General features: G+C 41.1%; 1 protein-coding gene across 16 annotated transcripts in view; it reads right to left on the bottom strand.

The window, feature by feature from the left end:
* Positions 1 to 915: 915 nt before the first annotated feature.
* The window catches only part of TRIP12 (thyroid hormone receptor interactor 12), a 144197-nt gene continuing 121446 nt past the window's right edge, over positions 916 to 23666 (bottom strand). For all 16 annotated transcript variants that reach the window (XM_059167789.1, XM_059167785.1, XM_059167790.1 and 13 more), the window contains 13 exons: positions 23013 to 23140; positions 21518 to 21669; positions 20712 to 20854; positions 19476 to 19632; positions 17819 to 17917; positions 11207 to 11321; positions 10748 to 10902; positions 9644 to 9808; positions 6352 to 6516; positions 4699 to 4812; positions 2917 to 3011; positions 2113 to 2216; positions 916 to 1456 (listed from right to left, as the gene is read on the bottom strand). In XM_059167789.1, coding sequence (XP_059023772.1) covers positions 1260 to 1456; positions 2113 to 2216; positions 2917 to 3011; positions 4699 to 4812; positions 6352 to 6516; positions 9644 to 9808; positions 10748 to 10902; positions 11207 to 11321; positions 17819 to 17917; positions 19476 to 19632; positions 20712 to 20854; positions 21518 to 21669; positions 23013 to 23140 — 1789 coding nt within the window. In that variant the 3' untranslated portion in view covers positions 916 to 1259. The remainder of the gene's footprint in view (positions 1457 to 2112; positions 2217 to 2916; positions 3012 to 4698; positions 4813 to 6351; positions 6517 to 9643; positions 9809 to 10747; positions 10903 to 11206; positions 11322 to 17818; positions 17918 to 19475; positions 19633 to 20711; positions 20855 to 21517; positions 21670 to 23012; positions 23141 to 23666) is intronic.

Raw genomic sequence — 23666 nt, 5'->3', positions numbered from 1 at the left:
TTTGAACAGCGACATCAGCCACGACGCGACTCATGGAGACGTGACGATTTGCTTGCACTGAAATACATCTACACGATGGGAAGTTATGCATACGGCACAGAACTAAAAACAAAAAGGTGAAGCAAACTTTATTTTCAGGTGAAAACAGTAACCTATGGATTGTTGTAGATCTGGGAAATGAGCATGTGAAACAACTGGACAGAGCATCGCTTACAGGTGCTTTTATTGGTGCCGAGACAAAGGCTTAACTGTCCCAAGTCAGCACGGGGGCGTGGGGGGAGTGTGGAAGGAAGAAGACTCTGAACAAGGGAGAAAAAAATTCCTTTACTCCAACAGGGGCTGAAAACTGCCAATTTTCTTGAAAATGTTATATCAATTCAAAATGCTCTGGTCTGAGGGTAATAGATCCCGGCCAGCCCGAGCTGCAGACTTTTGAACCTGCACAGAAGAAATAAGTGAGCTTTCCCGGCCTCAGCCCAGACGCTACTGTGGTCACCGGAGTCATGGTATCAACGGTCCTGTGTGTCACTGGGGAGAGGGCAGCAGTGCCCTACAGCTAGATTCAAACTAAGCTATGAGAAAAGTCTACCTGGCTACAAAGGCTGAATTATATCGACAGTTTGTTTCCGTTCAATGAGTCTTAAACCGTATCTTAATTGGGGAGAGATCATGGAACAGAAGCCCATGGCTGACGGAAACCGGACTGCTGCGAGCGCTGTAGGCGGAAGAACCGCGGGGGCCGCAGACAACACGTGACTCCGGGAGGGTAATGGGGCAGTGGCGGGCACGGACAGCTAACCTACGAGCCCACATCTGTCAAAGACATGTGAGCTTGAATTTCTATCCTTATGTACCAGAGGTGTCCTTGAAGGAGACAAAGTGCAGACTTGGCTCGATGGACACACACACCCGGAGTTAAACTGCACAGCGACATTTATTGTTTCAGCCTGGAAAAACATCCCTTTTTTTAAATTTCACACAGCAAAGCAAGTTAAAAACTTCACTCATCAAATAAATGATAATTTAAACAAGAACTTGCTAAAGAACCCTCATCACAACAACGTTTTAGGGCCTGATCACTTTTAAGTCCATGGGGCCATTAATGAATATCGACCAAGTGTCTCTTGTATGATCTGCAAGCCGTTTTTCCTACAACAAGAAGGTGTAACATGTTTCCTCGACTCAGGTGATACATTTAGAAAAGAAATCATGATTTTTTTCTTTTGCTGTAACAGGCAGACACCGCATCTCTCGCGCGATCAGGAAAGATGGAACGACTGCTGCCCTTCTCTCGCTGCGATCAACAGTTTCTCACGCATTATCTCAATGCTCGAGTAGTCCGGCAACTTAAGATAGTTCACACAAGTCATGACAGAGGGCAAGAAATCATCGGGGTTTTCTGTCGATTCGAATGTCTTCCGGACAATTGTCAAAGGTGGATTCAAACTCCGGAAGCCTGATGAAAGGGAAGGAAGAAAGACCAAGGAACCTATTAGCAAGTTTGCAGGATGCAAACGGCCAACTCAGAGGAGAACATTTTCTCAGCCAGAAGAATCAGTCTGGAATCCCGAATACACCCTCTTCCGCTATCACTACCAGGAAACGTCGCACCCCCTTGTTGCACAGGGTGAGCACACACACAGGTGTTCTTTCTTGCTTGGCAATTAAATCTACACATTTGATATATGTTTAGTTCAAGGTGACTGGCATCTGCTTTATTTACCATAATATGGAGGCAAACAGTTCCTTAGGCTTTCTGACTTTTAAAACAGAGTATCAATTCAACTCCTGTTAGGAGTGATTCACTTCTAGGAAAGTAGACTCTGCAAAGCACTCTCCTCTAAGAGTTCCTAATTCAAATGGCCTGAGGATCTGAATTACATCTGGAAAAGTAGCATTATGTGTTCATCAACAATCCTACTTCAGTGTGTTTCAGAGACCATCCTTATGAACGTCCCTGCTGGTGAAAGCTCTTATACATTGCAAAACAGGGTTAACACTTAGAAGCATTACAGCTAAGGCCCTGTAAGTCAACTACAGAATATCCTGCTGTGGTACTGAAGTCTGGCTGGCTGACACACCCGTTTACCCACCGAACAAAGGCATACCCACCTCCAACAGGCAATCTTGGGCTACCTGTCACAAACTGGAGAAATAACCTCTGCTGCTCATTATCAAAACTACTGAGAATCTCAAACAAGAACTTCACAGCCCGACTACAACAGAAATAAACAACCACAATTATTGCATCATATTAAAATACAGTTTTGAATCACCCCACAATGCAGACCCTCACAATTAGCTACATACTGTAAAAACTTAACTACCACTACCTATAAATTCACATTCCAGTACACTCTGAAATCCAACTGGTTTCTGTTGTCACAGCTGGAATTCAAATGGCAGGATTACTCTAACAAGTAAGACTTGTCAGGGACTGTACAGATGTCTCTGTTTTACTACACAGAAAAATGGGTAACGGGGTGAGACCTGTCCTCTCCCATCCCCCACCCTGTTCATATTTACAGAAATGCTTGATAAAGAATCTTCGGGTCCTAAGGTCTTAACAGAAACAAGGCCAAAATATCAGAAAGTCTCCTTTAAAATAGGTAGACAAATTTAGGGTGCCGGGATGGCTCAGTGGGTTAAGCATCTGCTTTTGGCTCAGGTCATTATCTCAGGGTCCTAGAATTGAGCCCCTCATGAGGATCCCTGCTCCGTGGGGAGTCTATTTCTCCCTATATCCCTCTCCTCACTCGTGCCCATGCTCTCTCAAATAAATAAATGTTTTTTAAAAAAAAATTTTAAATAAAATAGGTAGACAAATTTAAAAATGTTTATGATGTATACATATACACGCACACACCACCCAATTCTTGACCATCAAATGAAAATCTTGCCGACCCCACTACTTACCTGTCGTGAGTATAACCGTGATCTGGTCTGCAGCATTCCATCAGTGTCTTTGCATCCCACGTGTCTGCCTTGCTGCCGCACAAGAGCTGATCCAGCTGCGTGTTCACACAATGATAACAAATTACAAAAGACACAGCTGCATAACAGAGTGAAACTCACAGGCGTGTTTTGCGGTATACCAATAGAATACAGGTCTACACGTGCCAAAGGAAAGTTTCATTCTCAGCATCAAAACGTTCTGCCAAGAACCTCTTTTTGTCCGATGTGCTCTTCTACTGCACTTATGAAATCAGTCTCCTCTCCAGCTGTAGGAAGAAGCCCTCTGCCCCCATGCAGGGACTGGGGCCTAGAGAAACCTTTAATTGCCAACAGAACATACTTGGGACAAATCCTTGGTTTAAGTTTACTTGACTCTTCTCATGTCTTTAGCGGCTTTCCCTTGATCATCTACTTCTAACCAGCGAGAGTTCATAAATCCTATCTTCTAGAAACCCAAGGGTATACATGAAGGAAGCTAAGACACAGACTACTGAGCTGAAGAGACAAGTGGGAGAAGCAAGCTGAATGAAGGCAGCAAATGGGCAGCTTTCCCACTCTTTACTGTAAAGAGAGGCAGATGGTGGCCAGATGGTGGCTGGGGCGGCACGGGGACCAAGCTAGCCATCACAGGGGAACATTAGAAAGCAAACAAGTGCTCGTATCTGCCTGGAAAATCTAACATCAGCTTCAAATTAAACCACCTTTTCTCTGGTTAACTGCCCATCTGCAGAATGACTGCGTACTTTGAGAAAATCCAATTCAAGGCATATCAAATTTAGTGTCTACTGTTACGTCACCCACTTTCAGGGTACTTAATGCATCCTGTTCAGTAACACAGAGGTTATCGCAATTCACGGATGAGGCAGGCAGATCAGATGCAATAACCTAGGTAAGGTCAGATGGTTAAGTGGTGGGGACCGGAATTCAATTCCAGGAGCAACGCCTGCTGCTTTCAATTCCAGGTGACATTCAGTTCCTCAAAGTGCCAGGTACACCACCTGCTTCAGTGAGTGGCAAATCGGAGTGGACATAAAAACCATAATGGAGATTACAATGCTAAATCATTCAAAGAAAGCTGGATTTAGCCAGTAACAGACATGTATTCTAAAGTTACTGCTCAAATAATAAACAAAAGGGATTCCAAACTTTTGCTCCTTCCTATGCCAGCTCCTCACTAGCGAGTAGTTTTTCAGACTCTTGTACTTAAGAAGGCTGGAAAACTGCACACAGGCTCATGTCCCCCTTCTCAACAGCATCCGCAACACTCCCTTAAAACTTTAAGGACTGACTGCAATCATAAAGCAATGTCTTACCTAATCCAGGAAGTTTAGGTTAAAAAAAAAAAAAAGGTGCCCCCTCCTCTGTGTTCACCACTGTGGACCCAGGCCCCTTCCTGCCAGCCCCAGTAACCCAGACACCTGCATCCCACCCCACCCAGGGCCAGGGGACAACGAGGCTATGTGCTCACAATCACACATAGACCCCACTCTGTTAGATTATATTTAGTATTTATATAATACAAATGTTACATTTATATTCTATTATATTTTATATTTAAGGCTCTTCTTTGCTCAGGAAATGATCTTTCCCAAACCTCCCACAACTCCCATCTCCGCTTGGTTTTTCTTGTTATGGTTGTTTGCAACAACCTTTGGCTAGATGGCACAGAGACAGCCCGCTAAGGTAACTACAGGTACACATGGAGTGATGAGCGGTTCTTTCTTTGAGACATAAGGTACTCACTTCTTCCGGGTAGAAGTACTGAAGATGACTAAGTGGGAAGACGGATTCAAATCCATCTCTGAAGGAATCGAATTGCCTGGAAACGCCTTCATTTAGTGCCCAGAATATAACCAGCTGCAAAAAGAAAGGTCTTTTAGAAACCCTGACAAGATTTCATTTCTCTCTCCTATTTATTCAATACTTGGCAAAGTATAGTGAAACATCCTTCCTGATCACTTAGAAAAACAACAAAAAAAATAGGAAACAAAATACAAGTCATTCAAGTCTCTAAAATACCTCTCAGAAAACTGCATAAAAGATCACTCAGGTCAACTTCTAACTGGGAGCCTGGCCAATATGAAAATGTAAGGCGGCAACCACCACCAACAACCAAACAAAAACCCATGAGCATTTATATTTAGTGTGTTTTTAAAAATCCATTTATGTAAAAACCCGATGGCACAGAACAGTACCTTCCCGGATGAGAAACAGATGACAGTGTCCCAAAAGGATAAAATGTTATTTAGAAGTAAAGCTGATGTTTCAAGATTCGCAATTATCAACTGTTAAGTGTTTTGAATTTTTAGTGTGAAAATTTTATATCTAAATCCTGATTAAGTTCTTAGAAGCCAACCCTTCCACTTCACTTAGCAAAAGGCCAACTGTGCAAATGTAGTCCCGGGAAGTCGAAAAGTAACAGAAAGCTCCTGTTATCGGTCCAACATGATCTAGTCATCAGTGACTCTAGCTAACCCACTGGGCTCAAGAAATACAGGACATGTTCAGATAAAAATAAAAACAAAAACGAAAGCATTATTACAAATTATTTTCAGAGAACCTTTACCTGGTCATTTGCCAGTAGGCTAAAAGTTCAGCTTTCTCAAGGTAAGGAAAAAAGCAGGTAGTAAGAGCAGACAGTTCTCTGAATACTGAAGCGGGTGTCTGTCAGTCAGTCACAGAACTGTCGGGGACACTAAACAAAGTCTGAAAACCTCTGCTATCTACTCTCCTTCTCTAGCAGATGAAGAAAACCAGAGCCAACATGTTTCCAAGGTTCTATCCAAAATCCCACTGTAGGCTGCTGAAAACCCCAAGTTTGGGTGTAGTTGATACTCTATCTTGAACCCAAAACTCTTCCCACTTGAGGTCAGAAATAAACCAGAAGAAAATTTTTAAAAAAGTAGTAATAAAGATCAATGTAAGTTATCTTAAAACAGAATTTCTTTTCAATACAAAATAATTTTCCCTTAATTTAGCAAATATAATTAAGAACCATGAACTATCTCAAAGTCTTTGCTACCCCCATAAACGTACGTGTATGTTAATTCTATCAAGTTAGCCACTTTGATAGAAAGACAAAATGCAGTTAAGCGAGAACACAAGTGATAGCTCCTTTTCACCGATTTCTTTTAAATACAGAGAAGGTGATATTATTGGTATTCATGCTCGAGGACAGCAAATATGAGGTCACATGAGGATCATGAACTATCCAACATGTTCTCTCAAGCACAGACAGAAGCAAAAACCTGAAGAAATGGACTGACGCAGTGATCATGGGTGCCAAGGGTTTCACTGGGCTGGAGAGGCAGCGTCCCTCTCCTCCAGAGCAGTGTCAACAAGAAGCCCCGTGTCCCCATGCTGGCCTTTCCCCGGAAGGGCGCCGCGACTACATACTCTTAGATACTCCTCTAAGTTGTGGATGGTGACAGGTATATCCTTTCCTCCTTTCTTCAGTTCGATGTTGGGAAACCCTGGCAGAGTGAAATCCAATCCTAGATCTTCAACTGAGCAGCCATTCATAGTCAGGGTTTCTAATGCATATTGTAGACTCTCTTTGGTCTAAAAAGGGGGGATGAGAGATGTCAGGCATGGTCATTCCATTGGTTCTGTGTCTGTGTTTGTAAGACAAAAGACATGCTAATACATTTTAAGGGCTCCCTCTGCTCTTACAGGACTTCTTTTTGTGTCATCATCTACACAGGAACAAGTCTTAGATCCCAAAGAAATAAATCTCAAGCATTTCAGAATCCAACTATTTTTATTTGGGGAAAAATAAGCTCACTTAATTATTCTTTCAAAATGAGATGTCGGTCAATGTGACCACATTTCAAATCAGATTTCACAAAAAGTCATAATCGCTTCTACATGATGGTCCATTTGAGAGTGATTACAGAGCCAGACAAACTTTTCCTAAGTTCTGTATTAATCTTCATGAATCCAATTATACATATAGTTAACTGCCATTCCTTAGACAGGAAACCATAAATACAAAGAATGATTACTTGAGTAAATACAAATAGCGCACCATCTAAGGAATGTTAATTAACTTTTATTCCACCCCCACCCCCACCCACCCCCCAACCTGGAAAAGCTCAAGTCTAAGGGACACCCTGGAGATTTCTCATCCTGTGATTTCAGGACTTCAGCACTGTGACAACAGATCTGTATCCACACAATAATGCTGCGGTGAAGAAAGGTTCCAACAGAGCCCTTGAGTCATACTCTAAAGACAAATGTTAAAAGCAGTCTGTATTTTTTTTTTTTAAATTCTTACACACATTTAAGAATTACACATTTTTTTAGATTAGAAACCAACATGCAAAACGGCAACTACTACTTGAAAATGAAGGTACATGGTACAGGAGAAAGCAAAATGGCTTTCCAAATTCGAAATACCCCCAAGTATGAAATTCCCAGTGGCTGAACAGTCCAGGTGCAAGAAATTAGTCATTTAAACTAAAAAAAAAAGCTAGGAAGTTCTGATTTAAATTAGCCATTTTTAAAAAGGAAATTAAAGCCATCCAGATTAATTCAGAATGCAAAAGAGGAAAAAACACTAAGATTAAGGTATAATCTTAATCTGTCCTTCCCTGTAAAAAGCCTGTGTTTAGGTCTCTCCTCAGCTGCAGGTGAATCATTTGATGAAACCAGAAGGGAGGCCTTTCATTTTAAGTTTAAGGTATTTCTCAGAAAGACTAGATAGTAATCATCAATATCTCTCAAATGTTCTCCTCCTGGAAAGCTCTTGAAACTGCCCCCCCACCTCTCACACAGATCAAGGTGGTCACTGCTATCCTAACGGGAAGTCTCTTCTCCCACAGTTACTTAGGGAACATCTTATTTATAAAGGTCTGCATTATAACATGCTATCATTGAGAGGAATCTAGAATATATAGGGTCCCTGAGATATTTAAAAGGAATTCACTGTTCATTTCTCCAGGCTTTACATTACATTGAGAGCTAGTAAGCTTCATGTGTCTTTTAAGAATGTACACTTCCAAGTTTGCTCCACCTATAACTTCATAAACAATGAGGTGAGGGGCTCCAGAATACCACATACCACCATTCCTCATGCACTGGATGAAAACTGGTTAATACAGTACAGCAGTTTCCACGGAATGTGGTTTCTGTGCTATGCATTTTATACTTTTAAACTGACAACATCAAAAATAAAGATTAAAGATTTGTAGAACAAATCTCAAAAAAGATTGAAGAGAACGGGTGGCACGTTGCAAAGTAAAGAGAGAAAGCTGCAGAACTCGAACGCGAGTTCCAGCTCTCCTCCCACACTCTGGATCCATGGCCTTGGCCAGTGACTGAACCTATCTGCCCTGAGTGTCTCATGAGCAAAGGAAGAGTAACAGAAACACCTACGTCTCTGACACATATTATGGATTAAATGAATTAATATACATACGGCACGTGGAATAGTGCCTTTCCTTGCTTTTTGGAGGGCCACCTAAGAGGTGATTCCAAATAAGATTGCATTCATTTTTAAAATTTACAAAGTTGGGAGCGCCTGGGTGGCTCAGTGGGTTAAGCCTCTGCCTTTGGCTCAGGTCATGATCTCAGGGTCCTGGGATCGTGCCCCGCATCAGGCTCTCTGCTCAGCAGGGAGCCTGCTTCACCCTCTCTCTCTGCCCACTTGTGATCTCTGTCAAATAAATAACTTTAAAATATTTTATAAAAAATTAAAGAAAATTTATAAAGTCGATAAGCATAAAACTGATTCTAAAAAATGTTAAAACAAAATATCTTCTATGGAAAAGATGGACTTGGCCTCTTTAAAATGCTAATTGCTGTCAATAAACAAACTGTTCTTTCCAAAAATCACTAATTAATAAGGGGGATAAAATTAATTCCCTTACAAATCTCCTTCTTCCCTGATAAGGCATTTTAAAATTCCCATCTGTCGAGAGCTCTTCTCCAGTTTATCGGGAGATGTGACACTTTCCCTACAAAATCTGCTATTCTTACTTTACACAATTTATAAAATGGGAGTTGATTTAACACTGGTCCATGTTGCCTGCCCAAATATAGCTAACTGACGCTGTGCCGCTATTTTTTAAATGTGACTTTGTCTTCTTCTGCCTGATACAGAACCCACTATTAATTTCAGATTGGGTCAAATAATTTTTAATCTCTTATTAATATGTAAAGAATATACATTAATGATATAAAGCTCAAGATTACCCACTCTAATAAAGAAGCCTCAACAGATGTTACTAAGAAATAGTAGACACCTACCACCCTTTAAAACTATTTTTCTGATCTTTCTATAAACAGATGGACTGTTCCTAAATTAAGCTACCTTTCTGAAAAAACAATCTGTCCTGAGAATAGTTTTTTTGGTTTAAATGCTTACCAAAGAAATTCGGTATGATACAGTATCTGCCCAGACACATAACACCCACCTAAAATTATTAAGAGCCTTATATGTTCAAGTCAGGAGTGTTTTTCATTTACTTGTTAATCAAGCTGTTATCACCTGCTGTTTTTATTAGTCCTCTTACTCACTGTGAAATCGTTTCAGTTAATCTAATAAAAAAATTAAACTCTTCCAAAATAAAATAAGTAAAATAATGTAAAACAGTAACTGTGTCAAATAGAAACCATTTAACAAAGACCTCATCTTACAACAGTAGAAACGGATCCACTTGATCATTTCCTCATCTTCTAACCTTACCTGGGATTTATCTTGTTCAAGTCTTTTCTTCTGTCTGACAATGTCTTCTAGGTGATACACTGATCTGGCTACAACCGGGTCAATGTCAAACAAATCATGTGATGTCAGTGAAGTTTCCTGCCTCAGCATCCACTTATAAAAGGGTAAGCCAAGGGGAAGGTCCACCTGAAAGGAAGTATACAAAATATTCTAACAGTCACGCTAAGCTCCTAGAACTGCCTCAGTTCTGTAACGGACATTCTTAAGAGATCATTTATAAAGGCTGAGTAATAACTCACCCCTCCAAAAAAACCACATTTTGGAACTGTTTCTCTCATTACACACAACTGTTCCCATTTAAACCCAATTTGGGGCCCTGATATTGTGAAAAATTTAATACACCAAAGAATCCTATTTAAACAGTGACCCTAAAAAGGTTATCTTTCAATGATGGATATATATTTTCCATAAGGGCCTCCAAACTAAGAGATCGTTTACAGGAATCTTAATCTATTGGGGATGGAATAAACTAAATACTGTAGTCTGCATTACTGCACATCTGGGGGAAAAAGAGGTTATAAAAAGAAGAATCAAATAATTAAAACTGAAAAAAATGTAACTTCTAAAGTAACTGGTTAACAGCCCATTCTGTAAGCAAGACAAAACTGTCAGCTTGGAAACTTGACACTGGATGAAAGAAAATGTCTTCTATATACTGACCAAGTGTCTCAGATACTGGTCCCAAATTAGTGTTTTTAAATAGAAATCTCCATGTTAAGTCATATGCCCATTAAGCCCATGACACACTGTTTTAAAACCCAGCATGGGGGCGCCTGGGTGGCTCAGTGGGTTAAGCCGCTGCCTTCGGCTCAGGTCATGATCTCAGGGTCCTGGGATCGAGTCCTGCATCGGGCTCTCTGCTCAGCAGGGAGCCTGCTTCCCCCTCTCTCTCTCTCTCTCTCTCTCTCTGCCTGCCTCTCCATCTACTTCTGATTTCTGTCAAATAAAAAAAAAAAAAAAAAAAAAAAAAAAAAAAAAAAAACAGCATGAAGTACAGGGGATTGAGATACTCTCAGAGTACACAGACAAAGAAAAATGTAGACAAGCAAATAATCCTAAACTTACCAATCTGAAATCCATGATAGCCTTGGCCATTAACTTTCCTAAGAAGCGAAACTTCATCTTAACCTTTGCGATGTGAGCTGGCTTAGCCGTCCTACCAAAGGGAAGCGCAAACAGGCCCTGGAGGTTTTGAATATACTTGGTCCCTTCTTGGCTTCCTATGAAATGAGCAAGTCACAAAACTTTAGATGCTATTTCCAAAAACAAAACAAGACAGGACAAAACCTGATAACTAAGAACATCTAAGCAAGTCAGTATTCTCAAAATCAGGATCATGGAATAAAGTCCTCTAGAGCTAGAAGGTTCTCCCTAATTTGATAAAAGAGGAAACAAAGGCTAAAATCTGAATGACGGTCAGAGCCCATGGCCCTCTACTAGAAAGTAAATCTATTTAATGAATTATAAAGGCCCTTTTACCTCACGTTTAAAGCACAAACTGACAACCTCACACATTAATATTACCTTTTGGATTGCTAAGAGTCACTTCTTCACCTCTCCAGAGACCCAAGTCAGCTCTCTGTAGTTCCTGAGATACAAGTGCATAAAACTCCAGTGTAGGCCCGAGACCTGTACCAACCTACAAAAGAACAAAGGCAGAACAATTTCAAATTTTCAGACTTTATGCTGCCTTTTTCTTGGGCCAACCTCTTTGCAATATGGATACTAGCAGCAACTGTTTAATTCATGCACCATTTCCCCAAATGTCCTGATCAGGCTCCTTCAGCCTTGGTCCCCCAAAACAAGAACGAGCCACTATCTGTTACTGCCCAAGACCCTCACGTTCGCACTGTGTGCTGCGGGCTTCTATACTGACAAGAGTACTGCTATAGCTCTTGCACCCCTGGAGAATAAGGCTTGTGTCTGAGGATGATCTCCTTCCAGAGTCTTCTCGGGTGAGCTATTACCCTGAAACCAACTCAAATGTCGTCTCCTCAAGAGAAGCCTCCTCTTCAGCACAGGGACTCTGCTCCCTTTTCTTCAGAAATCGTTGTTCAGCGACTTCTCACATTACCTCACACTGCCACAGTTTCATTCTATGTTTGCATTTCTCCCTCAAGGGCAACTTTAATTCACCTCTATACCCTCAAGAGTACCTGGACACACAACAGCCACCGAACACTGCTTTGCTGAAGAACACAGGGCCCAGGGAAGGTCAGACCCATGTGAGCACCCCCCGGGATAACTTAGTCTCAGGGAGTACATCGGTGCTTCTCAAGCCCCCCGGCGCCCTAGAAACTCCTGAGAGCTTTATTAGTATGTTTGCATGGAGTTGGTAAGCATGTCCTGAAGATTCTCGCTTGACAAGTATGGTTAAAGCCTGGGCACTGGTATTTTAAAACCAGCCTGGATGTGACTGTACGGCTCTGAATGAAAAGCCCCGCTGCATGAGAGGCATCCTGTGTCCATGCTCATAGCCTAGTCACTCCTTCACGTTCTATAAAGGTCTGACCAGCTCGGACCATAAATTTAGATATGCAGCTTATGACAAGTTAATATAGTAGTTTATAGGCCACCTCAAATCATTATCCTGATCAAGATAACTAGAGTTCACTTAGAGATGATTTGCAGATAATGGGCATTATTTTATCATTATCACAGTTACTTTTTTCAAGTATCCAAACTAGTTTAAAGATCAGATCCAATCCACCAAGTATTTCACTCTAACTTTGCAAACAGCAACATACCAGGTTGGTTGTGGTGGCACCTTCTGGACCCACCAACACCACCCTGGCTTTTCTTTTTTTCACTCTGCACATTCCAACCCATCATTCAACACTGTAAGCCCCCCTTCAAAATATATTCTGACCTGGTCCCTTTCCTGGTCTACTGCTAGAGTCTCCTGCATGCTCTCTGCACCTGCATTCCTGGCATCTCCTCGTCTAGCCTCACAATGCCAAGAGGCCTCCCATCTCACTCAGAGCAAAAGCTCACGTTCTTCCCCGGGCTGCACTGCCTGGGTGACCCCTCCCATAGCCTGACTCCTACTCTGGCTGGTCATTCTGTGGAAGGGCCAGGAATCTGCCTCAGGGCTTTTGCTTCTCTGTTCTTTCGCTAGAAAAACCCTTCCCTAAATGGTAATGACTTGCCTGTCAAATGTCCTCTTAACCACCCTATCCCTTCCCCCATGCCAATCCACCTTTCTTTCTCTTCATCATGTGACCCATCATACGCATATGTGTAAATATGCGGGGGGCGGGGAAGTTCTGTGGTGGTAGGAATTCTGTATACTTTGTTCACCACTGAATCCTGGAGGAGAGGAGGGAAAGGAAAAAAGAGAAGCCAAGAAAAAAGAAAAACTGCAGTAACATCTGATATCCAGCAGATGGTGCTTTAGAGCCACTTAAGTTTTCTCCTTTTAGCATAATAACCCGAGGCTAAATGGAAATCACAAATCAGATCAGTTTAATTCCTTCATCCAAGGAATGGGCTGTTATTTTTAAAGGTAAAACAGACCTAAAATATCAAATTGCACTAGTATCACTGTAAACATGTCATCACAGCAAATCTGTGAGGTGTGGAAGGAGGTAGTCTAAGCTATTCTAGCAATTCACCCTGTAACCTGGCTGGCGAGCCGCCCTGCGACGATCAACCTTATCTTTTCAGGCTTTTGTTCTACTCAGCCACTCCACTAGAAAGGTAGGTACTTTGGTTTTGCTTCATCTGTTTTTAAAGGAAGGAAAAGGGGGCGCCCAGTGGGTTAGGCCTTGTCATGGTCTCAGGGTCCTGGAATCCAGCCCCACACTGGGCTCTCTGCTCAGCAGGGAGACTGCTTCCCCCCCACAGCCCCGCCCCACCGCCTGCCTCTCTGCCTGCTTGTGATCTCTCTCTCTCAAATAAATAATTTCTTAAAAAAAAAAAAAAGGGAAGAAAAAGGATAAAGCACTAGGAGTAAAAACACAGAAAAATGAATTTTGACAACTGAGTTTTTCTCTTTCAAAAGCTAACACATACCAGCACTTACAACAGGACAATGTTCTACCATTAATCATTCTAACAACATGGGATGAGAAAGGTCCATCTCTTCTGCCCCTCTTGAGGTATCACCAAGGACTTTACAGAATTGCCCAGTGTCATGGTCAGGCAGCGCTGGTGCCAGGCTCCAGAGTCCCCGCTCCTAACACTTTGCCCTCCTGGAGGTTGGTCATTTGTAGCCCCAGCCAACCCAAGCTGGCTGCCCCAGCTAGCCTCTGAGCCTAGACACTGGTTTACCAATCATCCCTATTCAAGATGGGGCCCATCTGGATTTGATACTTCGAATTCGGATTCTTCTAGAGCTACTCTGGAGTCTTCCTAATGGTCACTTCCAGACCTGTAGGGTTTAATCTGCTCTACAACCGAAGGCCCTTTGTATCTAAAAAGTCAGTACTCCTCCCAAGCCCTATTCCCCAATGATCCTCCTAGAATCTTTCCCATAATTAGTGGGTAGGACTCAGCAGTGGAGATTATTAAATTAAGACTTCTACATTAGTAACTCAGTCCTGATGACCTGTGGCGCAATCACTGTGATGCTATCGTGAACTTGTTCAAGTTCCATGTAAGAGGCAATGTGAACAGTACCACGAAGGATGCGAGAGGGAAAGAAAGACATTCCTGGCAAGAAAACAATGTACTGGGGTAAAAAAGTAAAAATTAAAGTTAAAAATAAACTCAGGAAAAGAAGTCACCTGGGGCAGAGGTCTTGCAGTTTTAAGAAGAAGAAATGCACATGTAAACATCTGAAGAACTGTATCTCTGAGTAAGAGGCATGGTCAGGTTGGCTTCAAAAGAGCGTGCCAATTTCTTATCCAGCAGCCAAGGCCTCCACTCCATCTCCCTCTGCCCCATCGCTTCTGCTACTTGCCACAAAGCCCAATCCTTTGCTCGACCCAAAGCCTTTGGTCCCCTAGTTCTGCTCTCTTCCATCAGTCGAACTCTATGAACCTGCTCACATGCTCCTAGGATGGTAGGACTTGGGTCCTTTGTACCTCTGTCCTGTGCTGCACACCACCCCCTCCCGCCACTACACCTCTGACTGCAGGAACTCTGCTGTAACCCGGATCCCTAGCACACGGTCGACTTCCTAGATCACAATGACTTCAAGTTTTACTTTTGATGACTAAATACTCTCAAATTAACTTTTCAAAAGTCTTAATGAGATGAAAAAGCCTAAGAAAAATCAAACTCATATTAAAATTCCTTGGATAACCATAGGTGAAACTGCAGATTGTTACTGGTTGTACTCTACCTCACATTTTATAGTCAAGAAAACTGATGGGCAGAGTGACTGGCTATTATAATCAGTGTAATAGAAGGTTTGGAAATTTTAGGTCTTTATGAGTTTTAGAAGTCTAAACATTCTCAAGTTTTGTCTTAAAAATATTGAGGGGAAAGAGGGAGGAAAAGTACCCTCAAGAGTTTTTCACAGAGAAAACCATTATTTGAAATCTCTTGAGGGCCGGTCCAGGCTGTTTAATATAAAAGTGCCTTAAAAGAAAGAAATGAGGGTTGCCTGGGTGGCTCAGTGGGTTAAAGCCCAGGGTCCTGGGATCAAGCCCCGCATTGGGCTCTCTGCTCAGCAGGGAGCCTGCTTCCCCCCACCCCCGTCTGCCTCTCTGCCTACTTGTGATCTCTGTCAAATAAATAAAATCTTTTAAAAGAAAGAAAGAAAGAAAGAAATGACAAAGGTTTGAAAGTAAGTAAAAATGTGTTTTTTCTCCACAGCTGCCAAGACTGTCCAACACCCCAGGTGAGCCAACTATAGCTCTGGTCCACTTCCTCTTTTTGTACCATCTGCAAGCTAACAGTGGTTTTTACAATTTTCATGGTTGCAAAATCTTGAATAATATCTTACCACATGTGAAAATTAGATGAACTTCAAATTTCATTGACAATAAAATTTTGTTGGAACATGGCCAGGCTCATTCATGTAAGTATCATCTCCGGCCACTTTCCTGTTTGTACAACAAAGGCAAAAATGCAGTGGTTGTGATGGGCCGTGTAGGGCCCGCAGCCCCTGCATGTTTTACTATCCAGCCCTTTAAGCTTCCCAAGTCTGGGTTCTGCAATAATCCTACATGATCTATTAAAAAGTTATTAGAACGAAAAATTATCAAAGTCACATAAAATAAGGTGAAGATATAAAAATCAACTATTTCTACAAACTAATAGCAACCAGAAAATAAGAAGAGTATCATTTTCAACATCATCACAAAACAAGAAATATTTGGGGAGAATTTTAACAAAATGTGCACATGAAAGACCTCTAGACTTAAGTTAATAAATGAAACTGAGAGATAAAAAGACCTAAACAAATGCAAGTCTACATGGTGTTCATAAACTCCAAGATTCAACACTAATACATGTCAATTTTCTCCCCAAACTGACCAAAATTCAATATAATCCCTATCAATATCCTGGGAGACCTTCTGTAGACACTGACATGCTGATTCTAAAATTACACGGAAATACTAGGGACTGAGTAATAACCACAACTTTGACAAAGAAAAACAAAGTTGGAGGAATCACACTATCTGACTTCAAGAATAACTATAAAGATACAGTAATCAAGACAGCTTAAAAAACAAAAAAGAACAGAAAATCCAGAAATAGATCCAAAAATTCACAATCGACTCATTTTCAAAAAGGAGGCAAGGTCATTCAATATGGGAGAAATATGCCTTCTCAAACAAATGGTGCTAGGAAAATGAAATAGCCTATCTTTAGAAAAAAGGAAAAATATCCTTAATCCCTTACTTTATGCTATATATAACTAAAAATGGATTACAGACCTAAGTATGAGAGCCAAAACTCTAAAATTTCTAGAGAAACACATGGGGGGGAAAATCTCTGAAAACCAAGGGTGAGGAGAACATTTCTTGGGATTAAAAAAAGCCCAGACCAGGGGGAAAAAAAATTGATAAACTGGATTTCAACAAAATTAGAATTGTCTGCTCTTCCAAAGACATTTCATAAAGTACTTATATCCAGAGTAACAACTTAATCATAAAACACGATGCTGGAAATGTGGATGGACACTTCTCCAGAGACCCTATATGAATGGCCAGTAAAACAAATGGGAATAAGAAATCAGAAAAATGCAAACAGAACATAGTAAGATACTACTGCAAACCCACCAAAATACCACAAATTAAAAAAACTAGACCCGAGAGTTGGCAAGCATGGGAAGCCACCGAAACTCACAAGCTCCATCATTGGTGGAAATAGGAAATGGCAAAGCTACTTGGAAAACTGTGGTGTTTCTCACCAAGTAAAAATGGATCTTACTAAGTAAGTAGCTCAGCAATTCATCCCTGAAGAATTTACCTAAGATAAAGTGTCTATCCAAAGACTTGTACCCAATGTTCACAGCAGCATCATTCACACATGTCAAAAACTGGAAACTAAACTGTGCATCACCTGGTGATGAAACATTTTCTTAAATATCTATGTAACAGTCTCTTACTATTCCTGATAAAAGGAAATATACAGATACATGCAATAATTTTAATGACTCTCAAAAGAACTGTACTAAGTAACAGAAGAGTAACACAAATGGCTACATACCTACTAGGACACTGTAAGAAAAGACAGAACTGCAAGACAGAAAAAAGACTGATGGTTGCCTGGGGGCAGGAGGCAGGGGGAGGGGCGAAGGGCAAAGTGATCTAGGAGAACAATTTGGGGTGATGGAATGTTTTCTTGATGTTGATGTGATAATGATTTCAGACTGAATACATTTGGACATGAGAATTTGTACGACTAGAATTGTACATGTTGTAAGTGTACATTTATTATACAGGTTAGATCTGTTGTTTGTTTTTTTTTTTAAAGCAGTTCAAACATTTTGAAAGGTATGCTTAAAACATCCTTTCACTTTATCAACCTAAGAATTACACAAATGTTTGCTCTTATGCAGGGAAAAAACATCTTAATCTTGGAAACTGGAGGGTTTCCGCCTTCCAAGATCATCCTACACAGAGCAAATCTCCAATTTCTAGATTAATTTCCCAATTGTCTTTTAGAATTTCAGAGGACCAACAAAGTCTTACTGAAGGCACAAATGAAGTCGAAAACCAACCACGCTGGTAAGCTCACCTCATTCTCATACTGGATCTCTAGCATGGCCCGAGAGCTACCCAGATCCTGCATCACAGACTCCGCTTGCTTCAGCAGCTCCTCTCTGTTCACAGTACGCTGAAAAACAAAGCACAAATGTGAGGAAACAATGCTTGTGTTACACTTTATTATAATAAACAGCTGGCATTTCTTGGAGTGCAAAAAAAAAAAAAAGGAACCATTAAAATACTATTTTTCATTTATCTGAGAGAAAGCCCATGAGACAGTGTGCATGCATCTGCTTGAGTGGGGCAATGGGCAGCGGGCGAGGAAGAAGGGTAGAGAATCTTAAGTGGACTCCATGCCCAGCATGGAGTGGTGTGGGGCTTGATCCCACGACCCTGAGATCATGACCCCCACCAAAACCAAGAGGCGGACGCTGAGCTGGCTGAGCCACTGGAGCGCCCCAAGACCATTTCTAGAAAAGCACATGTCAGGAAAGGCTAAGAAGCAACTGTGTTGCTATGAACGTGGACAACAAAGCTACAAGTTAAGTCTAAGTATTATCTTGAGCCCACGACACACACACGACTGAGAAAATTTCAGGTGGAGAAGAAAGGCTCTCTGTAACCTTGCCAGACACCAGTGCAAGTTAGGGCTGCAGCTATGTGGCCTCTCCCTGGGCACAGTTACAATTACATCATGGAGAGATCGGTGTGGCAGGGACAGGTGAGACAGATGAGCTGAAACCTCCTGGCCCCAACCTGCAGAGATCCTACAAGCACAACTACAAACATCTACTAACAAGATTCATGGGGACGAGACATGTCCTGCTAGATTTCCAAATCTACCAACACTGCCACTGACACAATCCTACTAATACAAATAAAGATAGAAATAGCAAGGCTTTTGCAAAACAAACAAACAAAAAGTATAAGGTAATTTTTGTTTTGCTTCTCATTCCTTCTAATTCTTTTCACGTCATTACTAGTGGCTCTCATGAGTCTTGGAGTTACAGGTTTTCAAAAGACACACGAGTAAGAATCCTCAGCAAGAAAAGAGGAAGATGAACAGAGACATCAGAAGCAAAAGGCAGTGGCGTCACAAATGGAGGATGGGGTCGCCGCTGGAATGGCTCACAGTGGAGTGGTCAGAGCTCTGAGTGTGAAGCCAAGGTGAGAAGCCCAGGAAATGGAGGTCAGCAACCAGGGGCTAACTAGGCACGAGCCAGGAATCCCATCAAGAATCCTGTTTTGGTCAGCTCTGATCAGAGTGATGTGTGAAGGGACTAAAGTGCATCTGGTTAATTCTAACTACTACACACGGATCAAGTATAAAAGGGAGGCTATAGTGTGAGTTCCTAAATTAAAAAGAAAAAGCCTTGGTGGGAGAAGACAGGACTCTTTCTCGGCACGAGAGTTATGGCAACTAAGAAAAAAGAACTGGAGAAATTACTCCAGAAATGGGAAAAAAGGACTCTTAACTGTGGGACGAAAAAGAATCACAGAGAGCCTGGTTCCAAGACTTGACAGGAAACCCTGGCTGCTCCAGAGAAGACAGACTAGCAGGTACGGCAGCGACCGTGTGACGGTTCCGCACCACAGACACTGCTCCCACGCGCCTCAGCTCCAGCATTCCCGTTACTGGCAAAAGCTCGATGCGGTCTACCTTTACATATTAGGGGGGAGAAACTTACTTTTTTCCTATCCAATCTAGGTGCAACTCTGCTATCTTGAGAATCAGACTGGTTGATTTCTGGGTTGGTATCAAGTAATCTTTGCATTGCTCGGTCCCGATCAAATGCAGTTACATAAAAAAGCATTTGCCGGGTATCGAATGGGAAGAAAAATGGGCTGTAAAAAGATGAGACACAGATTATCTGAATTAGAATCACAAACCATACAAACCACTACATTAGAAACAAATTGTTACTATGGTACAGAGGAAGAATTTTAAGAGAACCAATAAAAACGGTCTTGGCAAAACTAATTTGGAAGAATTTTCATAACTCTTGTATGAAATTTCTAAGGGATCAATAATGCATTAAAAGTACCTTTTGCTGTGAAATATGAAATTCAACTATTAAAAATCCTATACTTTAAATCAGGTCTATTCAAGATTATCTTTAATCTACCCTAAGACTTTTAGGAAGTCTGACTTGACCAGCAAAACCCTATTTTTAAAATACGATCACTGCTTCATGACACTGTCAAACCATCCCCACACCACATATACACAAATAATAATAATGGCATTACTAGCTCATGGTCTTCCTCCAGCTCTAGCACTTCTAAGTCACTCAAACCTACCAAACAGCCATGCTGATTTCCAGAGAGGATCCCTACAGGGACACAGGTCCTACTGCTGCCTCTTGATTTAGGATTTTGGAAGTTCTTGACACAGAGCTGCTAAAAACACTTCCTGTGGTGATGCCAATGTTCAATGTCTGTTCTAATATAGGTAGCCACATAAGGATGTGGCTGATGTGACTAAAATCTAATTTCTAATTTACTTTTCATTGAGCTAAATGTAAACAGATGTATGTGGCTACTGACTACTGTACTGATGGGGGGTACAGTTCTATGGTCTCTGAGAATGTTAAGTCTAGATGCAAACAGGCTCAGAAAATCAACCACTATATACCTTTGGAGTCCAACTTTACGAAGACAGAGGATTTTAAATCTCTTTAAATATCCTTGCATACTTTTCTGTGTCATATATTTAGACACATACTGTCACAAGTAGACCTTGTATTCGCCCCAGCTAGAGGACAGGCAGTGACACTAAATATTAAGCAAGCTGTGATCAAATATGATGTTACTTAAACACATTTAAGTAGGTCCAGTGAAGACTGTTTTTGTGACAAAATATATTAATACCCATGCAACAATAACACACTCCCGAGACATCATTTCAGAAATGATCATCTTACCAGGTTTTTCCGAGTTCAGTCAGCCATGCTGGGATGTTTCCTGTCATGATTACTAATGGATCCTGAAGCTGCCGATTTGCCTTTGCTGTCAACTTACTGTTAATGAATTCACTAGTTGGAATAATCTCCTTGCACATTGCGTTCTGTAAAATGTTGAAAATAAATAAATAAATAAAGTTAGTCTGCATGTAGTAAAACATTAGGGTGCTATCCACTAACTCTTTATCTTCAAAAATATATGCAGAGGGCCTGGATTTCACCTGGTTCCCAACATACGATATACAGCTCCTCACTCAAGTGTCTCAACCTAAATGACAACTTCCACAATGCAGATCTCAAATACCACAACCTCTACAAGCTGCTAGTACTGATCCGATCATTGAGGTGGCAGCTAATGTTTTGTGTGAGGCCAATTCTGTTATTCTTCTCTATTATCAACTTGGACAAATGAACTTTTGCTTAAATGTAGAATGATGGAATTTTTCTATCAGTTCTATGAATAAGTAAATAAATAAATAAATTCACAATCGTTCTTCATGTTGTAGCCTAAATTAATAAAGTTACAGCCAGGAAGAACACTCATCCAGGAATGTAGGCCAGCCACAGAAAGTGCAGGAGAAATTCCCATTGGCGAGTATGTTATATCTCACTGGGCTATGATCCCTCTACATTGAACAGAATCCTTATGGCTGTCTCTAGTACAACAAAAACTCATCAACCACTAGACAGAAAAAGCCATCAACCATGGGTAACATGTCACGCACTACACACGATGGGAAACTCCATAAGCAGGCCACATTACTCACATCGTACAAGTAATACCAGTATCGACTGATGGCATGTAAAACTCTTAAAAGAAGAATCACATCTAATGATGGGTCTTCAAAAGTTATATTTTCAGGTGGCGCGGATAAGAGGTAAACTTCTAAAGGATTTGATACCGATGGGCACACTCCATCTAGAGGGCAAAAGATCAAAGGTAAGGTTTGACCCAAGTTAGAAAGGCTGTGCCAGTGGAGCCAGTGTCCTCTTATCCCCCGAAAATAGTAAGCACAAGCTGTGAAGATCTACTGTTTGGCATCCTATCAGAGTACTGATGCTTCAACATTTTTCCCTTTATCTTACACATACATCATACCAGCTTATGAAAATTTTGCTTTCCTCCCATATCCCAATAAACTGTAAAGGAGAAAAACGGACTCATTTCCCATTTCTTCTTTTCAACAGAAGAAACAACTAACAATAAAACGGCCACAGAGAATAATAAAGACAATGTTTAAATTTAAGTTTAGTTTTATACATGGATTTTTAAATTTTTATAACCACCTTAAAATGACCATGTAAAACAGACAAATATTCCCAATTGTAAATCTGATAGAAGATTTGGCTATTTAATCTGAGGCCAAGGATAGGACAGACAGAGTTTCCAAGGGGATCTACGATTCTTAGATTTCACTGAGTAATAGCTTGGGCATGGGGCAGGGGCTCAAACTGTTGCCATTTACTTTTACCAAACAAAGGAATTAAAAATTACCACACTATTGCTATCATAAAAGAAAGGGCAATTTTTAATACCAAAAACACAGACACAAAAAAAACTCAAACCCCCCTCCCACACACACACACACAAAAAACCCCAAAAAAACCCAGAACTTAAGTTTTCTGAAAAGAAAACAAAACACTGTTATAATGCCCTTATTTCTGAGGACAAAAAAAAAAAAAAAAAAAAAAAAAAAAATCCAGTAGCTGACACCATTTTGTTTGGAACTCCTGGATAGAGATGGTCTCCAAGAAGGACCCTGAGCCAAATGTTAAAGCACAGCTACCCTCACAGAAATGGGGGGCGGGGGTGGGTGAGCATACGGAGACTGGAAGCTTGATAGCTTCCATGCTACAAAACAAAAGAGATCAACTGGGGGCGCTACTCCATTCTGCAGTCATTACACTACCTGGCAGAACTTCTCATTCCTTCTGTAATTGTTAGATTATAACAAATGACCAAAATGGAGGGCCTGCCTGACCACCATCAGTCTCTTCTTTAGTAAATGTGTTCTACTAACGAAATTTGTTTTAACCTTCATGAAAACATAAATTTGTCATGAGAACAGTAGGAGTTCTTCCCAATTTTCTTCCAAAATTTAATTTTGCAGGTACTTAATTTTTCATTTGTGGTACATTCACTTTTTCTGTATCATATCTAAGGGTTTCACTGCTAGATATAAATCATTCCTTTAAAACTTCCACAACAAGAAACCTACTGCCCCGTGGCAATTTGTTTTCCCCTCCCATGGACCAACTTACCATGCCATAACTCATCATGCTTTTTTGCATTTCTAGGTGATGTTTTTGTTGGAGCTGTTTGGGCTCTTCCTCTTTTACCACCAACACAATCTTTATTACTTTCTTCATCCTCTCTCACGGGTTTGTACCTAAATTGATTGGAGAGTATGTAAACTAAATGTCAATTTTAAAAATACAAACTCTTCTACAGGAGCTGAAGTGTGACCCAGAGACACCACAGTTACCAGAACTCTGACATCTATCCTGTTTCTCCCTACTTATGGGTTTGGAGAATTCCCCAGGCACTGTTTCAGGAAACCACCACAAAGAGTGCACTGGCCCAGGAGAGGCCACCTGAGGAACGCCAGGGTTGGTTCAGAGAACAATGGCTCTCTGTAGTTTTGTGGAGTTTTTTAAGTGGAGCCCACTATGTGGCTTGAATTCACAACCCTGAGATCAAGACCTGAGCAGAGATTGAGAGTCGGCTGCTTAACCGACTGAACCACCCAGGTGCCCTGAAGATTGGTTCTCTTTAAATCTAAGTAGAAGACATTCACAAACAATGCAGAAAGCTGCATCCAAATGCCTCTAAGGGCTCAGAGATGCCAAGCTTATTACCTAAAGGAATGTCATCTTCCAAAGAGGTTTTTGTCTTCTTTAAAGACTTGAAATGAA

Source organism: Mustela lutreola, chromosome 3 (assembly GCF_030435805.1).
Source record: "Mustela lutreola isolate mMusLut2 chromosome 3, mMusLut2.pri, whole genome shotgun sequence".
NCBI lineage: Eukaryota > Metazoa > Chordata > Mammalia > Carnivora > Mustelidae > Mustela > Mustela lutreola.
This window is presented reverse-complemented; position numbering and strand designations above follow the sequence as displayed.